Source organism: Helicoverpa zea, chromosome 27 (assembly GCF_022581195.2).
Source record: "Helicoverpa zea isolate HzStark_Cry1AcR chromosome 27, ilHelZeax1.1, whole genome shotgun sequence".
Lineage (NCBI taxonomy): Eukaryota > Metazoa > Arthropoda > Insecta > Lepidoptera > Noctuidae > Helicoverpa > Helicoverpa zea.
In genome coordinates, this window is record NC_061478.1 from 3,445,829 (window position 1) to 3,464,627 (window position 18,799).

Below are 18,799 nucleotides of genomic sequence, written 5' to 3' on the forward strand. Positions count from 1 at the left end.
CAGAATTTCTAGCTCCAAAGATGTTTAGTGCAAAATGGAAATTCATCATAATAAGATAGTCACCCAACCAAGAACCAAGAAAACCCTTGCAAGTTCAGGGAAACCCTAAAGAAAATCACACCTAATCGTTTTTTTTCCTAATTTAGACCAACTCCCGTTAACCAATGGACACAAACCCCGGCTATCCTTTAACAAGCCTCCATCGCTCCCCTATCACGCACACTAACACAACTCACGCACTTTCATACACACAAACACACACACACATGCAAGCTACGTAAAGGGCGACGTATGTCAGTTTTTTAGTGCATTGACTTGCATACACCCAACCTAGTTAAGGCTCTTTTTAAGATTTTTATAGGCTGCTTTTGCCACCGGCGTTCAGAGGGACCTATTTCCCGCCTCCGGTTAAAAGAGTAGCCTATGTAAATTTTGGGGTTTTGCCGTTAAACCAAACAGACGGACAAACAAGACAGACAGACTTTCGCATTAGGTACCTACTGAACTTTACGCAAGAGTCCGACTCACACTTGGCCGGGTTTTCCATACTAATTATCTATACTATTAAGAAAAATAGCTCATTTTTTTGGTTTGTTTGCATCCTAAAGATTCAGAAAATGATGAACCGATTTGTAAAATTGGTTCTTCAACTGTTAGAAAGCTACACCTACCTACTATTCCCGTGTAACATCCCTACCAATATTATAAAATATGCGAAAGTAACTGTCTGTCTGTTACGTGAGAAAAAAACAGGATAGTTTTAATCCCGGACTTTTGAAGAATTCTCTTGGAAACGCGATATAACCGAACTCTACGCGGGCGAAGTCGTGGGCGTAAGCTAGTAGGCTATATTTTGTCCTGGTATGAGCAGAAGTCCCCTAGGCCGCGGGTGAAACCACAAAAAAGCAGGCACCTAGAAGATTTTAGTACATTTTGTAAACAGAAAGATTCTACCACCCAGTCTATTTCAATATGAAAAATATTGAAACATTCCTTCAGAAATAACTAGAATTGAAATAGCAATGAAATCGTTCACTGAAATAGAAGTTCCGTTAAAAGATGAACACTGAAAAACATGTTAGAACAACCTGTATATGCCTTATTCGGCATGTTTCCGGAGTGTACGCTTCGGGAACCTATCACACTGTATGGTAATATTGGTAATTTCTACTAAGTAAGTACGAAAAAATCTGTGTGACAGTCGGGCTGACTCACTTAGATAAACCGATATAAATGAAAATTATAAATTTAGCCCAGAAAAAATAAAAAAGTAAGTCATTACTTCCATCATTCTACAATATGTTGTCCAATTAAAACGATATTTAACTGTTCTCTTGTCTCATATTAAGACAAAATTTAACCAATGATTCTAATAAAAAAGCTATTTAATAGTTCATCTATATATGTCACCGTAAGATTACAAACATCGTTAGATTACAATCTATCTCGAGAGATTGTAAACTGTCGAATTATTGTAAACCGTAACATCTGATTGCAATTTAACGCATTATTTTTCGCTATATTATAATCTATCAATGAGAAATTGTCAAATTGTCAACTGTCCGAAAGCTCTCCCTGATTGGTCAGTCTTTTTGTAAGATCGAGAGCGATGTAGAGCGGTCAAATTGTCAACTGGCGTAGAACGGAATGCATCTTGCGCGCTGATTGGTAGAACGTCAAAAAAGACAATGTTCTTTGCTACTCCCGGTGTCACAGCTCTTTGACGTGCAAAAATAAGTGACGGTTTAATTTTTTATAAAATCAAAAATTGTACTTAATTTTTAAGACTCAAATTACACACACAATTAAAAATTGAAGTTAGTGACGAAAACGGATCGCTGCAAAACCGACTCCACGTAGTCTTGTCTGCCCTACCCCTAGAGTGCAATTCAAAACCGCGTAGGCGCGGAGGGGCGAGGCGGCCTGCGAGCTGAGGCGCAGGTAGTTTCAGCGCTCGCCGCCGCGGCTGAGGCTGGCCGGCGGAGCCGGCCAGCAAGCCGAAGCTGCGGTGGTGAGCGTGAAAACCATCTGCGACGATAAGCTCGCATGGGACCGCCGGAGCCCCGCAGCGCCGGAGCCGTGACAGAAGTTATGCTTGCTGCATGTTGCATGCTTACTTCCATGCTGGGTCAATTAATATGGGATGTGTTATATTTTAAACAAAAAACTCAGTAGGTACGAGTAAAAAAATTAGAAGGTAAATAAATATTTTTATGATGTCATTTAATAGTATTTAAGAAGTTTACTGTTAGAATGCATGCTACAAATTTAGATGCAAAAAAATAACCACCATGCTGAGTTGTATTTAGAGTGGAAGATAACTCGTGGCTAAGATAGTATTATTTAGATGCTCGACGCTTTATTAATTGTGGCTGACTTAGTAATTTAGAAGGCAACATACATTTTTGGGGGCGAATAATGATATTAAAAAGAAGCCTGTTTAATTAGCACCCCTTTTATTTTATTTTTAAATATTAGTTTGTATTTGAAGACAAAATACCTAACTGTATTTTTATAAGAGTTATTTTTATATAAATTTAATACTTGAAGAATTTTTGAAGAGCATTTATTTTATTTAACTGACACCTCTATTTCATTCCTAACTCTACGGGAACTCCATGGGAACAGAACGGCTGGTCGTGATTGGTCGATCTTACAAAAAGACTGACCAATCAGAGAGAGCTTTCGGACAGTTGACAATTTGACAATTTCTCATCGATAGATTATAATATAGCGAAAAATAATGCGTTAAATTGCAATCAGATGTTACGGTTCACAATAATTCGACAGTTTGCAATCTCTCGAGATAGATTGTAATCTAACGATGTTTGTAATCTTACGGTAACATATACATATAATAAATCTGTAAAAAAACTGTGTCTGTACATTGAATATATTAAAAAAATAATAATTGGGTGGGGTTTAGAAACAGTAATGGAGCACAAATCCAAAAAAAAAATTCTGTCTGTATGTCTGTATGTCTGTTTGTTTGTACACGCTAATCTTCCGAACTACTGAACGGATTTCAATGATTTTTTCTTTGTTGTGTCAGTATTAAGCCTGGTCAACATATAGGCTATAATTTATCTTCGAAACTTGAAGACCTGATGCAGAACACCAACAGACCAACAAAACTATAAAAGATACAAAAATGGTGTCATGGCAAAAATTGTTTCATGTGATGAGCATTTTCAGCTGAGATAATAAATTTGAAGATCTGGAACACCTGATGTGGAACCCCAAGAGCCCAGCTTCTCTGTACCATATACAGGTATGCCGTTTTAGCAAAAGTTGTTCAATTTGATGAGCACTTTCTATTGACTTATACAAATTGAAGATCTAAAACACCTGATGTGGAACTCCAGGGACCCAGCTAGACTATAGCATATAGAGGTATGACGTTTTAGCAAAAGTTGTTCAATCTGATAAGCACTCTCTGTTGACTTATAAAAATTGAAGATGTAAAACACCTGATGTGGAAACCCAGGAGCCCAGCTAGACTATAGCTTATAAAGATATGACGTTTTAGCAAAAGTGGTTCAATCTGATAAGCACTCTCTCTTTTGACGTATAAACATCGAAGATCTGGAACACCTGATGTGGAACTTCAAGAGCAATACTACACTTGAAATGTATAGAAATGAATGTTATGAAATAGGTATGGTGAATCAAAAAAAGTAATTAGTCCGTCTTTTAGATAACCCTAAAATAATGGACACGTATTTTTTCTTTTCTCCTTCTCACAAACAAATAATAACGAAGATATAACACGCTTGAATTTTGTGTTAAGTCACTGCTTAGTACAAATTTTACAAACCTAGACGTGGCGTCACGAGCCCCCACTCTCCGAATTTTTTGCGTTATATATATCTCATTATTATTTTGTATGTCTCTTCCAGACCTCGGACTACAGAGTTCCGAATTTTTGGGAGCCAACGTGAGGCCAAAGCCAACACGCTGAAGCCCTTTTGAGACAACTTTAATGAAATGGTGACACAAAACCGACAATTATCCCTTTATACACATATATAGAAATGAACCCAAGGACAATCCCCGGTGAACGTCGTTAAAAAAAAGACAATCTGTGCTATACCATTGCTAACTGTGAATGAATACTACTTGGGCTATTGTGATGGGATGCTAATGGACTAGGAATGGGGAAACTACGGGAACTATGGCACCTGCCGATGACAATGTATTAGATACATGTAAAAATGGCAGGTGGAGACTCGCCAACTCACTTACTGGGCCCCCGGGAATCTGTCACTGAATATCAACAAAAGGGCAACAGGGACATGAGCGGCTGAAGTGTGAGGATACCTCGGCGGATTTTAAACGCAGATTACGCGCTCCCTGTGGGTCACTTACCACGAGGCACCTATCCTCCGAGCAGGGCTACTAACCCTGCTCAAGCGACTCCACTCTGGATGGTCAAGCCAAGCCAGAGACGTGAGACCTACCCCCGTCATGGTTCACACCAACCGGCCGGAGATGGGGGACAGTATACTCTCCCTGGAGAACTCAGTATATATGCCCCGCGGGGTCGCTACTCCCCGTCATCAGCCTCAGATGTCCTGCGATGCTTATATCTCATTATTATCTCAAGAGCCTTTGTCCCAATTATGTTAGGGTCGACTTCCAGTCACGATGCAACTGAGTACCAGTGTTTTAAAAGGAGCGACTGCCTATTTGACCTCCACAACCCGGTTAACCGCTCAACCCAACACCCCTCGGTAAAACTGCTCAGACTTACTGGCTTCTGACTACCCATAACGACTGCCAAGAATGTTCAATGACAGCCGGAACCTACAGTTTAACATCCCCTCCAAATAACGGTCATTGGTATCCAAAATATACGTAGAAAGTACATACGAACTTAGAAAAGTTGCATTGGCAGGTACTTGCCAGACCTGGAATCAAAGACGCACGCTCATACTTGAGAGATTGGTTCTCTACCCACTAAACCACCACGACTTCCACTAAGTCATCACGACTTTGTCATCTCAGTAACATTTAATGTTTTTTTACGTAATAATACGTGTAATATTTTTGCCACACACAACTTAAATGCGGACTAATTAGAATCACTACTTTTATCCCTATGGTCACGTCTATTGCGGTTCAGTTCTCAGCGTTTTGTTTAGTCTGCTGTGCTTTTGCCGTTAAAGTACAAAAATTAAATATATGGAACATTTCTAATGGCTATGCGTATTCCGTTGTTTTCAAGTCAACGGGCCCTTAAAATTCAATATCAGACGATTCAGATCTTTGATTTTGCTGACCCCGTACTCCCTAGCATAAGGGACAGGATCCGCGTACGAAGTCGCGGGCAGAAGCTAGTAGCAAATAAATGAAACACTATAATAAAGTGCTTATTTTTTACGATCTGTTTTTTTATTAAATACCAACTGAAATATTTTCTGAATTTTATTTCTGTTTCGTAAGTACTTATATTACAATATTACGCTACGGTGTAAGAGGTCCCCGATCTAAAGGCGTGCACTCACTCCGGAAGCCAACACGACTGCACGGCAAACGCAATCCAAGCTGTCTGTACCACGCCTTACGTCATGTTGACAGACTATATATAAATGTCATCACATTAGTAGCTATTTTAGCTGTTATCCCGGTTTCACCTGGATAAAATATTGCCTGTATTAATCAGGGATAGTGGAGCTTTTCCACTGTGAAAGAATTTTTCAGATCGGTTTAGGAGTTTTGAAGCCTTTACAACAATATGATTCCTCTTTATGATATGATGACAAACAAACCTCTCTTTAAAAGGATGATTAAATTTTCTTTATCGTATTAAAGTTAGTTCCTATTTTGGAAAACTGCATAGGTACATATTCCGGTATCTCTAGGAATACTATAAGTATTTAACTATTTAAGTACGACCCAGCTGCGCGGGAGAATTTAATTTGCCTGCAATTTCATACAAAAATATTTTCCAATACAAACCTTGGCCTAGCAAGTAAAAACTCAATAAATATAAAAAAAGCGTTATTCAATTTGTTGCGATCGTGCTGAAGTTATGTTCGTACATTCATATATTTTCATTAGTTAATATTTATTTAAAGCTCATAACAAGTAAGAGCCTAGACTAGTAATTTAAAAAAACTTTATTTACTAATAAACATATAATAACAAAAAAAACATTGATTAAATACAAAGCGGAAATAATTATTTGAAAAATGTTGGTTAAGACATTAATTTAATTATCTACTGTGTTAACTATGGAATGAGTTTTAATTTTCACATGACAGCCCCAAATCGGTAATTTGATCACTGGTCTCGGCCGTCTATGTCCCGGTCTCGGCCGTCTTTGCCCCGGTCTCGGCCGTACATGACCCGGTTTCGGCCGTATATGACCTGGTTTCGGCCGTATATGCCCTGGTCTCGGCCGTCTATGTCCCGGTCACGGCCGCCTATGCCCCGGCCTAGGTCTTTTAATTGGTCTTGGTCTAAAAGACAATGGTCTCGCTCAGATATACAGGGGAGAGTCATGTGATCCTAGGTGTCCTGAAAATTGAAAATAAATTTCATAGTTAAAAATAAAAAGGATTGCCCTAATTTGTACATGCTTGTCTCATGAATTAGTGGAATTATTATGAAGCGATTAATACTCAAAATTTTCTTCCATAATATTGGTGTATAGATATAAATTATCCTGAGTAAGGAAAGTGGTTATCTCGGGTTGCAGGATTAACTGCATAATATTAGCAATTAAATAAATAATTATATTATATTACCTATAGGTCCATGATGAGGTACAATACTTTTCCGTTCTACCTGAGGGTCTGTCTCTCCATGTTGAAGTTCTGCAGCCACCACATAAGGTATACACAAGATAATTATGATTAATATTCTCATATCTGTGACTTCACAGTTAACTTCAACTTACTGCTGACAGGAATAATGTGGGCATTTAGTTGCCCGTACGACGTTATATATGTAAATAAGTATTGTATATTACAATGGTGTATTTAATTTAAAATTTCCAGAAATTGAAACAAGGTTATAACGGGTTATGGTAAGTTTGTATGAATAAATAGGGATAAATAGATAATACGTGTGATAGGATTTTTTAGACATAATCCGTTTTTATTTTATTCAAAATAGCTAAAAACAATGGCGTCCAGGACAATTATCGCATTCCCTGATCCTTCATTCTCATAACCTGACCGGACAGCAATCCGACACGACCGGAGAGAGATCAGGCGCAGGATCGACATTTACGTGCTCTCCGATGCACGGGTGTACCAATCACCAAATTCCAGACTGCGGGCTGCATTATGAGTATCATATATACAACAAAGCGATTTCGGCCCGACTTGGGATTCGAATCCCGTGACCAGCAATTAACAGCACTAGACTTGCGAAGCAGCATATTATGGTTTGGAAAACCCCAAGTGGCGCCATCTACATATTGTATCCCGAAAGCTCATGAATGTGGTCTTATTTCAGGTCATGTCAGTTTATATGTTGTCAGAAAGATGTCATCATATCTTTTCTATTCATCATCTGCCTAGCCTTTTTCCAACAATGTTGGATACTGGCTTCTGACTACCCATATCGACTGCCAAAGTTATTCTAATGACAACCAGTCTTATCTACGCGTATTGGGCTGCCTGGGTAACTGGGTTGAGGATGTCAAATAGGCAGTCGCTCCTTGTAAAACACTGGTACCCCGCTGCATCCAGTTAGCCTGAAAGCCGACCCCAACATAGTTGGGAAAAAGCTACGCAGATGATATCTATAACACTGATCAACAGCATTTTTGGTGCAAAGGTGAAATATATCATTTCTTATAGAATATTTGATACGTAATCGAAGTCCAGAACATAAAGTTGCACTAGCACGTCGGGATTTAGAGATATACCCCTCCTAAATTACCAAAAACGAGTTTTTTTCATAATAATAGTTTTTTGACCAGTGTAATCGATGGGTAACAAAAAAACTCAATATACCGCATAATCATTTATTATTATTTTTAAGTAGTATTAAATTTTTAATTAATGAATACTTTTACAATGAGAACTAAGAGTACACTTAGATAGTAGGCTCGGGTTTGGGACGCAAGCCTCTAATACTGAGATCATAGACAACTTCTTCTATCTTCTTCACGTCGTATTTCAGAACGTCGAAGCGTTTGCGCAGGTGATCGTTCTTTAGGTTCAGTAATCTGTAAAAAGTAAGTTAGGTAGTGTAAAATTTCTCGCTTTAATCACCTAATGAGAATGTTTTTTGAGAATTTTAATGAAGTATATAATGTAATTTTTTTAAGATATAAGAAATCTTTATTGACGGCACAAAAAACGGTTTTGATATATTTTATAACCTGAATAGCTCACAAATAAATAAATAAGGACCACCAAAATAGTATGATTAGAACCTTATTTTCAAAGATGTATAAGTAAATAAGCAATTCAGTTTCTACTGGTTCAATTCAATTCAAGATAAATTCAATTAAATTCAAGAGTTTTTTTTAATATCCCGATACCTTTCACACAGGGTTGGCTGCTATTAATTAGTCTGTGTTATGTATGGATGCTGGACACAACTGATACACTACAATACGTACATGCATGTAAAATGTATAACTTTAAACTTTTAGTTTTAAATGAAGTAATATTCACCTGAACCCTGCATTTAACTCCATGACAAACTTAGAGATCTGCAGAGGTTTCTCATAGTCGCCCCGAGTTACTGAGTTGACTGCCAGGCGAGCCTGCAAACAAATAAGTCAAACCGTTAAAATATGGATTTATTTCGGCTATTATCAAGTGCCTAGCCTTAGCCCGTACCCTTTCCTAATCAGATTGTGGATGGTTTCCAGTCTAACCGGATGCAGCTGAGTGCAAGTGTGGCTTCATGGAGTGACTGCCTATCTGATCTCCTCAAGTTAGTTACTTGGTCAACAGTATGGTGTGACTTTTTATGAGTGTAAGCTACTTTATTACTAAATGTGTTCTAAAATAATAATTTTCAATTTTTTCAATCCAAAAGGAAAAACGGCACTATTATAGTAGGGGAGGCAAGAGTGCTAAACCGGGAGTGACTCGAGCGTCAATGAGACCTATTAGATTGCGAAGCTTAGATGATAAGAAGAAAAAAATGTCCTGACATACACACACTTTCATCGGTGGGTGGAGCGGCTATAAACTTTCAAAAATGTAAAAAAAAACAGTTGCATGGATATACTCGAGCGCGTCAGATATTAATAGCATGCACGTCGTACGTCATTTTTTAAACATACGTATATTAATCTGACTGTTTCCATGGTGGAGGTGGTCGTAGGTAAGGGTTAAAAATGGGAAAAAAAATAATTTTATCGAGCGCGACAGATTTTCAAAAGGGGTGTTAAGTGAACCAAAACGAAGTCTCTTATGCAATAATCTGACGATTTAGACGTGACCTAAACTCGTGGTCATTATTTAAATTTGCAAAAAAAAATCGCCATTTTGAAATACTCGAGCGCGTCAGATTAAGATATATATGGTTCATTTATGTACCCTTAACGTAATCATCTTATAATCTGACGATTATCTGGAGAGACTCGCTTAATCTGACAATGGAAAGTTTTTAAAACTAATATTAATCAATACTGTAACCTAATTTTCTTTGAAAAATTAACACCAATGTCGTTGTTTTTTAATTTTGTTATAATCATTATCTAAGTCGTGGTGGCCTAGTGAGTAAAGAACCAACCTCTCAAGTATGTGGATTCGATTCCAGGTCAGGCAAGTACCAATGCAACTTTTCTAAGTTTGTATGTACTGTCTAAGTTTATCTTGGACACCAATGTCTGCACAGCAAGTACTTAGTACTTACAAGACATACACGTTGTAGCACTTTGGTATTCCTTTAAAACTTGAGATATCAATAGATTATTTAGTTTTCACTTTTACACACTTTTTGATCTATATCCCAGAACGGATAAACATTTCAACAAAGCTGTCATAATAAAGGTTGTTCTAGATAAAAAGGCCTATCCAATGATATGTATGAAATTGCTATTGGCGGAGTGTACCAATCTGCTCATACATTACATACATTTCTATAAGGGATTGTTCACACCAAACGTATTGTCCGCCGCTGACTGTGAGTATACTCACTGTCTGCCCCAGTATGAACGTCGACTCAATCTGCAGTACGCGTACTCACCAAGCCGACAATAAGCTATAGCGTACGATGCGCTACATGTGTGAACAAAAGAATAGGCTCGTGTAGGTTCACACTAGATGCGTACGCTGAGCGGCTGACTATTCTACACATAAAAGAGCTCAGTATTTGAACCCCCCAATCTTCATACATAACAGATGCTATGTCTTCCCAAGCGCATCTTCGTAAGTTTCTATCACTAAATTCTTCTGAATTCGCATTCCAAATACATTCTCTAGAATGTACTTCTGCAATAAACTTTTCGGTGTCGAACATCGCGAGGTGTCACGTGTCACGTCTGTCCTCATTGAAGTTTGTTTCTCGAGTGTATTGCGGCCGAGGCGCGCGGCGGTGCGGGCGCGGCGGAGCGACGCTATTCGGCAACTGCGTCCGCGTAGCCAATCCGCGTCCGCCGTGCATAGTCGCGTAGTAAAATAATCGGCCACTGAGAGTCAGCGACAACAGGCGACGTAATAGCGTATAGTCGGTTCGGTGTGATGTGAACGACAATTTCAATATATATGGAAAAGCAATAAACTGCGTAACGCGCGCTCACAGTCAGCGGCTGACAATACGTTTGGTCTGAACGATGCCTTATAATTACATTGAATTATAATGACATTGATAAATATACATGTGACATAAACAATACAATTGAATCTATAATAACATGGCTTGACGGAAATAATCTACGCGTAAATCTTACAAAAACTAATTTTATTCAATTTAATACATATAGATAAAAAATAAGGTTCATCATCATCTGCCTAGCCTTTTTCCCAACTATGTTGGGGTCGGCTTCCAGTCTAACCGGATGACTAGGCCACCACGACTGTATAAAAAGAAGACTATAAAGAGTAATTATAGAGGACATAAATTACAAGAAGTATACGAAATGGCATTTCTCGGTATCACGATAGACAAGCAATGCAACTGGAAGGAACACGTATTTAACGAAAGTAGCCAATAAAATGAATCATCTTCGTTAAAAACAGTATATCTGCATACTATGTATGACTTCCTGAGATTAGCGAGTTCAAACAAAAAAACTCTTCAGCTTTATAATATTAGTGTAGATTATTTAAGACCCAAAATGTACCAACACTTATTGCAAATGAATTGAATTGAAAAAAGAGAGAGAGGAATAGAAACCTGGGAGGAGAATACCGGCATCACGTAGCTGCACGCTTTAAACTTTATCGATTAATTTTCCTTACTTCGGCTTACGGGAATCGTCAGATTATATATTTTTCGTGAACGTTGAATTATTCCCTTCAAAATAAAAAAAAAATTAGCCGCGCTCGAGAAAGTCAAGATGAAGTTTTTTTTTACAAGTTTGTAACCTTCCTACTTCTTATCGTCAATCGCAAATTGTCAGATTAGTGGAATATACACTTTTTAGCATATAACTAACTTACCCTATCTTAATCTGACGCGCTGGAGAATGTCAGATGATATTTTTTTTTTTACTAATCTGATCCTTTATTCTAGACACGCGGCTACATATACAGGGCTTATATTTGGTGGAGGTGTTAAATGGGGTAATAGGTACCTCCCTATATACTAATCTGCCGCGCTTGAGTAAATCCCAAAATCCCTTCTAGGCCTCCCCTACTATTAGTAAGACCTCTCTTTAACGATAGGAATGAGTGAGCCCAGTGGATGTGTTTGACTTTTGTCCTCTGAAATCCTACGCCCCTGTGACGCTGCCGCCACTAGGCGTCCTATACGGCCTAGTCATAAATCCAGGACTGGACTGGTTAGTGGTTATCAAACTTCTGATTTTTTTTCATGGGGACCATAATGTTGCAGCTAGCGATGCAACTGATTAGTGCACAAATGATGGGTGTGGGTACATATTGTTTCTGAATTCAATATTCATATAGTTACTCCTTTCAGTGAATATTAGCTGTTCCTGCGGTTCAGTAGTTTTGGCATGAAAAGTACAGTTTTCTTGATACATTGTTTCCTTGCACATATATTATGTATTCAAAGACAAAATTATAATATATAATAGTATGTAGATAATGTTACCAGCTCAGAGCACAGCTGCAGCAGTCCATTGAGGTAGTCCTCTATATCTAGATGGAAGCCCGTCTTCCTTTCAATGACACTTACTGAAAATGATTACATAAAAAGTTATATAAGTCTTAGTAGATTGTCTTTTAAAAAATCATCAAGTCTGAAAATCAATCTCAATCAACATTAGAATGAAAGAAGCCTCTCAAGTTTTGTGTGGGTTAGATTCCAGGTCGGGCAAGTTCCAGTGCAACTTTGCTAAGTTACATAGTTGCATGTACACTTTAAGTGTATCTTAGACACCAAAGACTGAGTAAAGGTAAAGGAAACCTTTTGGGGAAACCTTGAAGTGTGAAATCGCCAGTCAGCCATGAGCGGGTCTAGTGATTGAAGCAAATCAAAGACTTAAACCTTCAGTAATCGATCCTACAAGCTGATAAATTGAGAGACAGGTGTTTTACCCACGGGGCCACTGTAACTTGACATGTCATGTTATAGAAACCCTTTTGCTTGTATTAATTAGTGTGATGTGATATATTGTACTTACTGCCTAATATCTGAGCGACAGTGTCGTGTGTGGCGAGGATGCCTGTCTCCAGCCAGATGGTGAGCGCGATGAGGAAGCAGTAACGCTGTGTCATGTTACGCCAATGCTCCTGGTATCTAAAGTCATTACGGAATCAGGTGTTACTTTACTTAGAATTACTAAAATATTATTGCAATAATAATAATAATGGCGTCCAAGGCCGATTTCGGGTTGGAGTGTAGCAAAGGGTGTGCAAGGCTTTTGGGACTTAGAAAATTTTTCATAAAAAATGAAAATTTCTGAAAATGCCTAGTTTTTCATTTCCATCGTATAGAATACCTAAAAATAAGACGAAAACCATCTATCTGGGCACTTTTTGTCTAGGACCAAGGAGCCCCGCGTAAAGGGGCTCCGTCGACTATGGACACCCCGACTTAGGGCAACCCCGACTCGGACAGGTTAGGTTTTTAAACCACCCAGAAGTAGGAGCCCCGCGTAGCGGGGCTCCGTCGACTTTGCCTTTGTTTACAATGACCTTCAGTGCTCATTTTCAGGTGAACCGTTGGTCCTAGGCAAAAGGTGCCCAGATGGTTTTCGTCTTATTTTTAAGTATTCTATACGATAGAAATGAAAAACTAGACATTTTCAGAAATTTTCATTTTTTATGAAAAATTTTCTAAGTCCCAAAAGTCTTGCACACCCTTTGCTACACACTAACCCGATTTCGGCCATGGCAGCTGTTCTCATATATCGGCCAGCTGCACAGGACATTATAGTGTACAAGCATTTGCGCAGACACAGGTGCACTCTCTTTTCCTTCACTCTCATAGCCTGAGACGGCAATCCGACACGACCGGAAAGAGATCAGGCGCAGGACCGACATTAACGTGCTCTTGATGCACGGGTGAATCAATCTCGAACTTCCAGGCTTCGCTTTCGGGGCTTGCTTTGTTAAAGTCTTCTAAAACCCACAAAGCGATTTCGGCCGGACCCGGCAATCAACACCGATTATAATTATTAATATATTATTGCAATATAAGGTAAATAAAAGAGGAGGTATCAACATGGGCGTAACACTGCATGTAGTTACATACTACTGTAGTGTGTATGTAGTTAGTAAAAACGCGGGAAACATCTAAATAAGTATAAGATAGTCATGAAATAATTTACATTATGCAAAAATAGTGAACATACTTATAATAATCATTAGGGGGTAAAGCCTCTTTCAGTCTTGCGTAGCCTGCTTGTGCCTTTTCAAATAATTCCCTTGCCTTGACACAAGCTGGTGTGACTGAAAAAAAAACGAGATTAGTCAAAGGAGTGTTGAGTATTACTTCAAATTAGTTTTATTTATGAGTTGAATGCTTACTGGCAGCCTCATTATGGTGAATTACTTGAAGAACTGTAGTCGCTTCTCGCGATATTTGACCAACATCTTTGCAAATGTTGCGAATAACCTACATCATACAATGTGTGTTAAATTCATTGAAAATGGCGGGAAAATATTGGTAAAACAATGAAAATATTGTCGGACAGTGTATTTATGTTTAGTTGGGAGTTAAATTAAAAGCTTAAGTAGTAAAATTAAAAGTGCGGTTACGGTAAAAAGAAAAAGCCTATTTGTTTAACAAATAACAGCAAATACCTCACGTATTTCTTGATCCGTATCCATATTTCTTTGAAAATCCGTGAAAATGGTGTTTATTACATGATTTTCACACATTTTGACTGCTTTTTCAGTAATTATTTATGAAACAACAGTGATGAAAACAACTTTTCGTGACAGAAAGAAAATCAATAAGTAGTTTTTTTCTCTCAGAACTTTTTGTTTAGGTTTGAATACGCGTCTTTTGAGCCACCATTTTGTTGCGTTTTCAATGTGCTATGACGATTTCTTGTACTCTAGGATAAATGAATGAGCAAAAATAGATCATTTTGAAAACGTTTGTAATGAAAATAACTTTTCTGTATTCGGGTGAAAAACTAAATCAGTTTATTCTTCAAATTCCTACAAGTATTCAAAAGTAGATACCTGAATCAGTTAATTCTTCAAATACCTACTAGTATCAAATAAAATGTAGATACAAGGTAGAGGCAGCTTTTAAATTAACTTTAATCATCACAGTATCAATATCTCTTCAATACATAATACATTTTACAAGGACATAGGTTAGGTATTTGATAACTCAAGCAACCAAGCAACAAAAAAAAAAACAAACCCAATGATGAAAAAAAAACAATCTTTATTCATAGACATGAATGTGCAAAAAGGTTCTACTCTTATTAGCCAGGGGGCCAGTGCATTTGGCGGCCTCCTAGGATGTGGATGTGAAGGTGGTAGACACTCTGGGCTCCGTTCTTGCCATCATTGATGACAAGGCGGAAGCCAGACTTGTCAAGTCCTTCTTTGTGAGCTACTTTACGGGCTGCAATCAGCAGGTGACCTGTAATAAGTAAAGTTTCAAAGTTTAATTCATCCTCCTTGCTAATGATATTAGTCCAAAGTGGTAGTGGTGGTCTTTTGGTAGTCTAATTAGAATTCTTGTGCTGTTTCTTGTGACAGAAAGGCTAATTTGTGGCACCTGATTAGGTATTGTTTTTTAACTAAAATGAGTTAAATGTATACATATATAATAAAACTTTTTCTGAAAACATTCAGTTATTTCTGGAATACCCCACAAATACAAGCTATGACTGAAATGATATTGAGTGTAGATACAGTTAACTTTGTTATAACTATCTGATTTCAGTTTCATTGTAAGTGGCAGTATTGATCTTATATTATTACCAAGGAGTTGTTCATCATTATCATCTGCCTTCGAGAGCTGTGTGATGGGCTTCCTCGGTATCACCAAGATATGCGTAGGAGCTTGCGGATTCACGTCATGGAACGCCACGCACTGCGGCAAAACACCAAAAATGACTTAAAATAAATCAAGTCTCTTGAAATAACATAAGTCGTTCGAAATTCTAGAGGGTTATTTTACATTTATAACATAAAAATTCTAGGAAAAAATTATGAACAACAGCTGATTTCCCATTGCAGTTTCTCAGCCAGCCGGCCGGTGCTCATAAAATGGTTGAAGGAACAAAAATATACTAGTCAACTTACTTGATCATCTTCATAGACGAACTTAGCAGGTATTTCCTTTCTCAATATCTTTCCGAATATCGTATCTGCGGCCGGAGCGGCCGATTGCGCTAGTTCTACCTCACCGCCAGCCATTTTTGTGAAGAAAATCACTGACAGACAACATGTTAGGACAAACGTCATTGTGTTTTTGACGTTGACGTGTAAGTTTCTTGTTACGCAGAATTTTTACGTCGCGATGGTAAAGAGGGATCAAATCTAAGTAGCAGCCGCACGGGTGGTTCGATTATATAGTTAAGCAACGATTGACGCGGTTATTTTAAAATCTTTGGCAAACGTTAGACATTACCGCTAGTCAGTCATCAAGGTTACCAACCTGTCTTGCAAAGGGTATCTTGATACCAAAATGCGCGTGCAAAGGTTCTCTGGATAGGCAGTCACTTCATGTAAAAGTCTGGTATTCTACATCCGGATAAATTGGAAGCCGGTCAACATTGTTGGGAAATAAAACAGCAGGTAAACTTAAATACATTTATTTACATAACTTACAGAGTATTTTACTATTAATCGTGATTATATCTCCTAAATTCTACTTCTAAAGTCTAGATCCAGGTCCAGTGGGCCACACCATGTGATGCAGTGCCCTCCCGAACACATGGAGAGACTTGAGACTTTTAGTTTGATGTTGTTCATCGACCATCACATGATAACCAGATTTGTCTAGGCCCTTTTCTACAGCAATCTGCTTCGCTACCAGTAACAAGTGTCCTGGAAGAAATTAACTTATTATCATCACTATTATTTTCATGTCGAAACGTAGATGTTTATTAAAGATCATCAGTTTTCACGGGCCAAAGCTGTGCTGATTACGATAAAACTAAATAAAATGGTTTTGCAGATGTCTTAAAGTAATAATAATGGCGTCCACGGCCGATTTCGGCCACGGCGGCTGTTCTCACTAAGGAGATCAGCCAGCAGCGCAGGACATATTATAGTGCACGAGCATTTGCGCAGACACAGGTGCACTCCCTATTCCTTCACTCTCATAACCCGATGGGACGGCAATTCGACACGATCGGAAAGAGATCAGGCGCAGGACCGACATTTACGTGCTCTCCGATGCACGGGTGAATCAATCACCAACTTCCAGACTACGGGCTGCTTTGTGAAAGTTTAAGAAAACCCACAAAGCGATTTCGGCCCGACCCGGGAATCGAACCCGAGACCTCAAGCACAGCAGCCGCGATTTCGACCACTAGACCAACGAGGCAGGTCTTAAAGTAGAGGAATGTCGTAGCTCAACAATAGGGTTGTATATTTTTATATTCATTCACTTAGAAATTTCATAATTACGACCTATTTTGAATACCAACAGTAAAACGGAACACGACGACATTGAAAAACAAGGCTATGGTCGCGTTCAAGAACGTTTGCAAGGCCATGGCCGTAAAATGAACAGCCTTGTCGCTGAAAATGATTTACAAACTCTTTGGAGGCCACTCAGCGTTACCTTGCGAATTCATGTGGCCTTTGATAACAACATAAGTATTTGTTAGAGTACTAAAACGCGCAGTCATTATGAGTTTTGTATTAATAGATTTTTACTTTGAGTACGATATGATTGATTATTAATAAACTTATCTTTCTTTAAAATGTGTCATTAAATTACAAAGATATTATGACAACTAAACGCAAGTTTCAGAGGGGTCAGATAAATGAACTAAACTTGTTTGTTAGTTTTTAGGCAACCACTTTTCCAGAGAATTGCGTAGGTACCTATTACTGCCACGTTTCAATTAGGACTAGTAGTTCCTGAGATTAGCGCGTTCGTGTAAACAAACAAGCAAACTCTTTCGTTTTTAATATTATAAAGATTAGAGCGAGCTAAGAGAACTGCTTCAAATAAACAAAAGTAAACAGTGACAAAATGTTTGGATTAAAAAAAAAATACTGACCTAATGCTTTTTCGTGATCCACAGTTGTGGCTGATAGAGTAGGGGTCATCTTTTTAGGCACCACTATGAAATGTACGGGCGCCTGTTTGTTTCTCTGTTCATCAAATACTATGCACTGAAAAAAAATACAAAGTTGATTTTATAAGAGAAGTTACATTATTTATTATGATGTGTGAGAATTTTGAACTGCCGCATAAAGGATGTGTTGAAAATCGGTCAAGTAGCTGTTTCTTGCTACATCGCCGCGTCCCAGGGGTACTACATTCTAACTGTACCTGTATAATAAATAGTCTATGCTATGTCACCCAGGAATAGAGTAGCTTACCAACAGTGGAAGAATTTTTCAAATTTCTTCAGTAGATTCGGGGACTTTGGGCTTACAAACAAACAAACAAAAATCTGTTTCCTCTTTACTATATTAATATACAGATGAGTTAAACTAATAATAAGTGGTATCTAAGTAAATAAGTATTTACTTGTATACCACGTATTATGTTTACCTGTTCATCTTGAAATATATATTCTGTATCTTCTGGCTCTCTCCCGCCAAAAAATACAGACGCAACACTTGGCCTCTTTTGAGACACCGCCATTTTTTTCAACAAATAAAGCTATTGTTCTTTATAACGACAACAATTAACTGATAACATATGAAATAAAATGTATTTGTTGAAAGGCTAATCAAGATAACGGGCTAATCACTTGTAGTTCGATTAATAAGCGTTCTATCTGTTGTACTCATTAGGATATCGTGTATAACTGAAAGAGATAGATAGAAACGTATATATGATTGGCATAGTGATATGAGAAGCCAACAAGAAAACGTTAAACGGAACGTCCTTACGTTTCTTTTCACGCAAGTAATCAATTTCCTCGCTACTGTTTAGAATTTAACCATTCAACTAACTAAAGCAATTTTGTATAGATACAAAGAATAAAACTAGATAAATTATACACATAGATGGTTTATCAAAATTTTAAAGTCTTTCATGTGAAAAATCATAAAATGACCTCTTCCGCTGTGGGTGCAGCGTGAGGCAGCGT

General features: G+C 38.0%; 3 protein-coding genes and 1 long non-coding RNA gene across 4 annotated transcripts; 1 reads left to right on the forward strand and 3 right to left on the reverse strand.

Moving 5' to 3' along the window:
* Positions 1–7,967: 7,967 nt before the first annotated feature.
* Positions 7,968–14,516, reverse strand: LOC124643363 (translin). The gene is made up of 7 exons (XM_047182331.1): positions 14,355–14,516; positions 14,079–14,166; positions 13,904–14,000; positions 12,731–12,846; positions 12,199–12,281; positions 8,640–8,731; positions 7,968–8,185 (listed from the first exon to the last, which is right to left on the reverse strand). The coding sequence occupies exons 1-7, from the start codon at positions 14,430–14,432 to the stop codon at positions 8,053–8,055; spliced, it is 687 nt and encodes a 228-aa protein (XP_047038287.1). The 5' UTR covers positions 14,433–14,516; the 3' UTR covers positions 7,968–8,052.
* A 416-nt stretch (positions 14,517–14,932) lies between these two features.
* On the reverse strand, positions 14,933–15,998 carry LOC124643364 (adenosine 5'-monophosphoramidase HINT1). Its single transcript, XM_047182332.1, has 3 exons — positions 15,822–15,998; positions 15,498–15,609; positions 14,933–15,153 (listed from the first exon to the last, which is right to left on the reverse strand). Exons 1-3 carry the CDS (start codon positions 15,981–15,983, stop codon positions 14,993–14,995), a joined length of 435 nt encoding a protein of 144 aa, XP_047038288.1. The 5' UTR covers positions 15,984–15,998; the 3' UTR covers positions 14,933–14,992.
* Positions 15,999–16,317: 319 nt separating this feature from the next.
* LOC124643365 (adenosine 5'-monophosphoramidase HINT2-like) lies at positions 16,318–18,475 on the reverse strand. The gene is made up of 3 exons (XM_047182333.1): positions 18,256–18,475; positions 17,756–17,870; positions 16,318–16,568 (listed from the first exon to the last, which is right to left on the reverse strand). Exons 1-3 carry the CDS (start codon positions 18,346–18,348, stop codon positions 16,396–16,398), a joined length of 381 nt encoding a protein of 126 aa, XP_047038289.1. The 5' UTR covers positions 18,349–18,475; the 3' UTR covers positions 16,318–16,395.
* On the forward strand, positions 16,565–17,905 carry LOC124643366. Its single transcript, XR_006985920.1, has 2 exons — positions 16,565–16,700; positions 17,073–17,905. It is a non-coding gene; the product is annotated as an uncharacterized LOC124643366 (long non-coding RNA).
* Positions 18,476–18,799: the final 324 nt, after the last annotated feature.

Coding starts and splice junctions, on each gene's coding strand:
- LOC124643364 (XM_047182332.1), bottom strand. CDS start 15,983: ATGACGTTTGTCCTAACATGTTGTCTGTCAGTGATTTTCTTCACAAAA. Junction 15,610..15,821: donor TCGTCTATGAAGATGATCAA/GTAAGTTGACTA, acceptor GTTTTGCCGCAG/TGCGTGGCGTTCCATGACGT. Junction 15,154..15,497: donor TAATGATGAACAACTCCTTG/GTAATAATATAA, acceptor TACTTATTACAG/GTCACCTGCTGATTGCAGCC.
- LOC124643365 (XM_047182333.1), bottom strand. CDS start 18,348: ATGGCGGTGTCTCAAAAGAGGCCAAGTGTTGCGTCTGTATTTTTTGGC. Junction 17,871..18,255: donor ATATATTTCAAGATGAACAG/GTAAACATAATA, acceptor ATTTTTTTTCAG/TGCATAGTATTTGATGAACA. Junction 16,569..17,755: donor GGATCACGAAAAAGCATTAG/GTCAGTATTTTT, acceptor AATTTCTTCCAG/GACACTTGTTACTGGTAGCG.
- LOC124643363 (XM_047182331.1), bottom strand. CDS start 14,432: ATGTGTGAAAATCATGTAATAAACACCATTTTCACGGATTTTCAAAGA. Junction 12,282..12,730: donor TGTCGCTCAGATATTAGGCA/GTAAGTACAATA, acceptor AATCATTTTCAG/TAAGTGTCATTGAAAGGAAG. Junction 8,186..8,639: donor GAGTTAAATGCAGGGTTCAG/GTGAATATTACT, acceptor TACTTTTTACAG/ATTACTGAACCTAAAGAACG.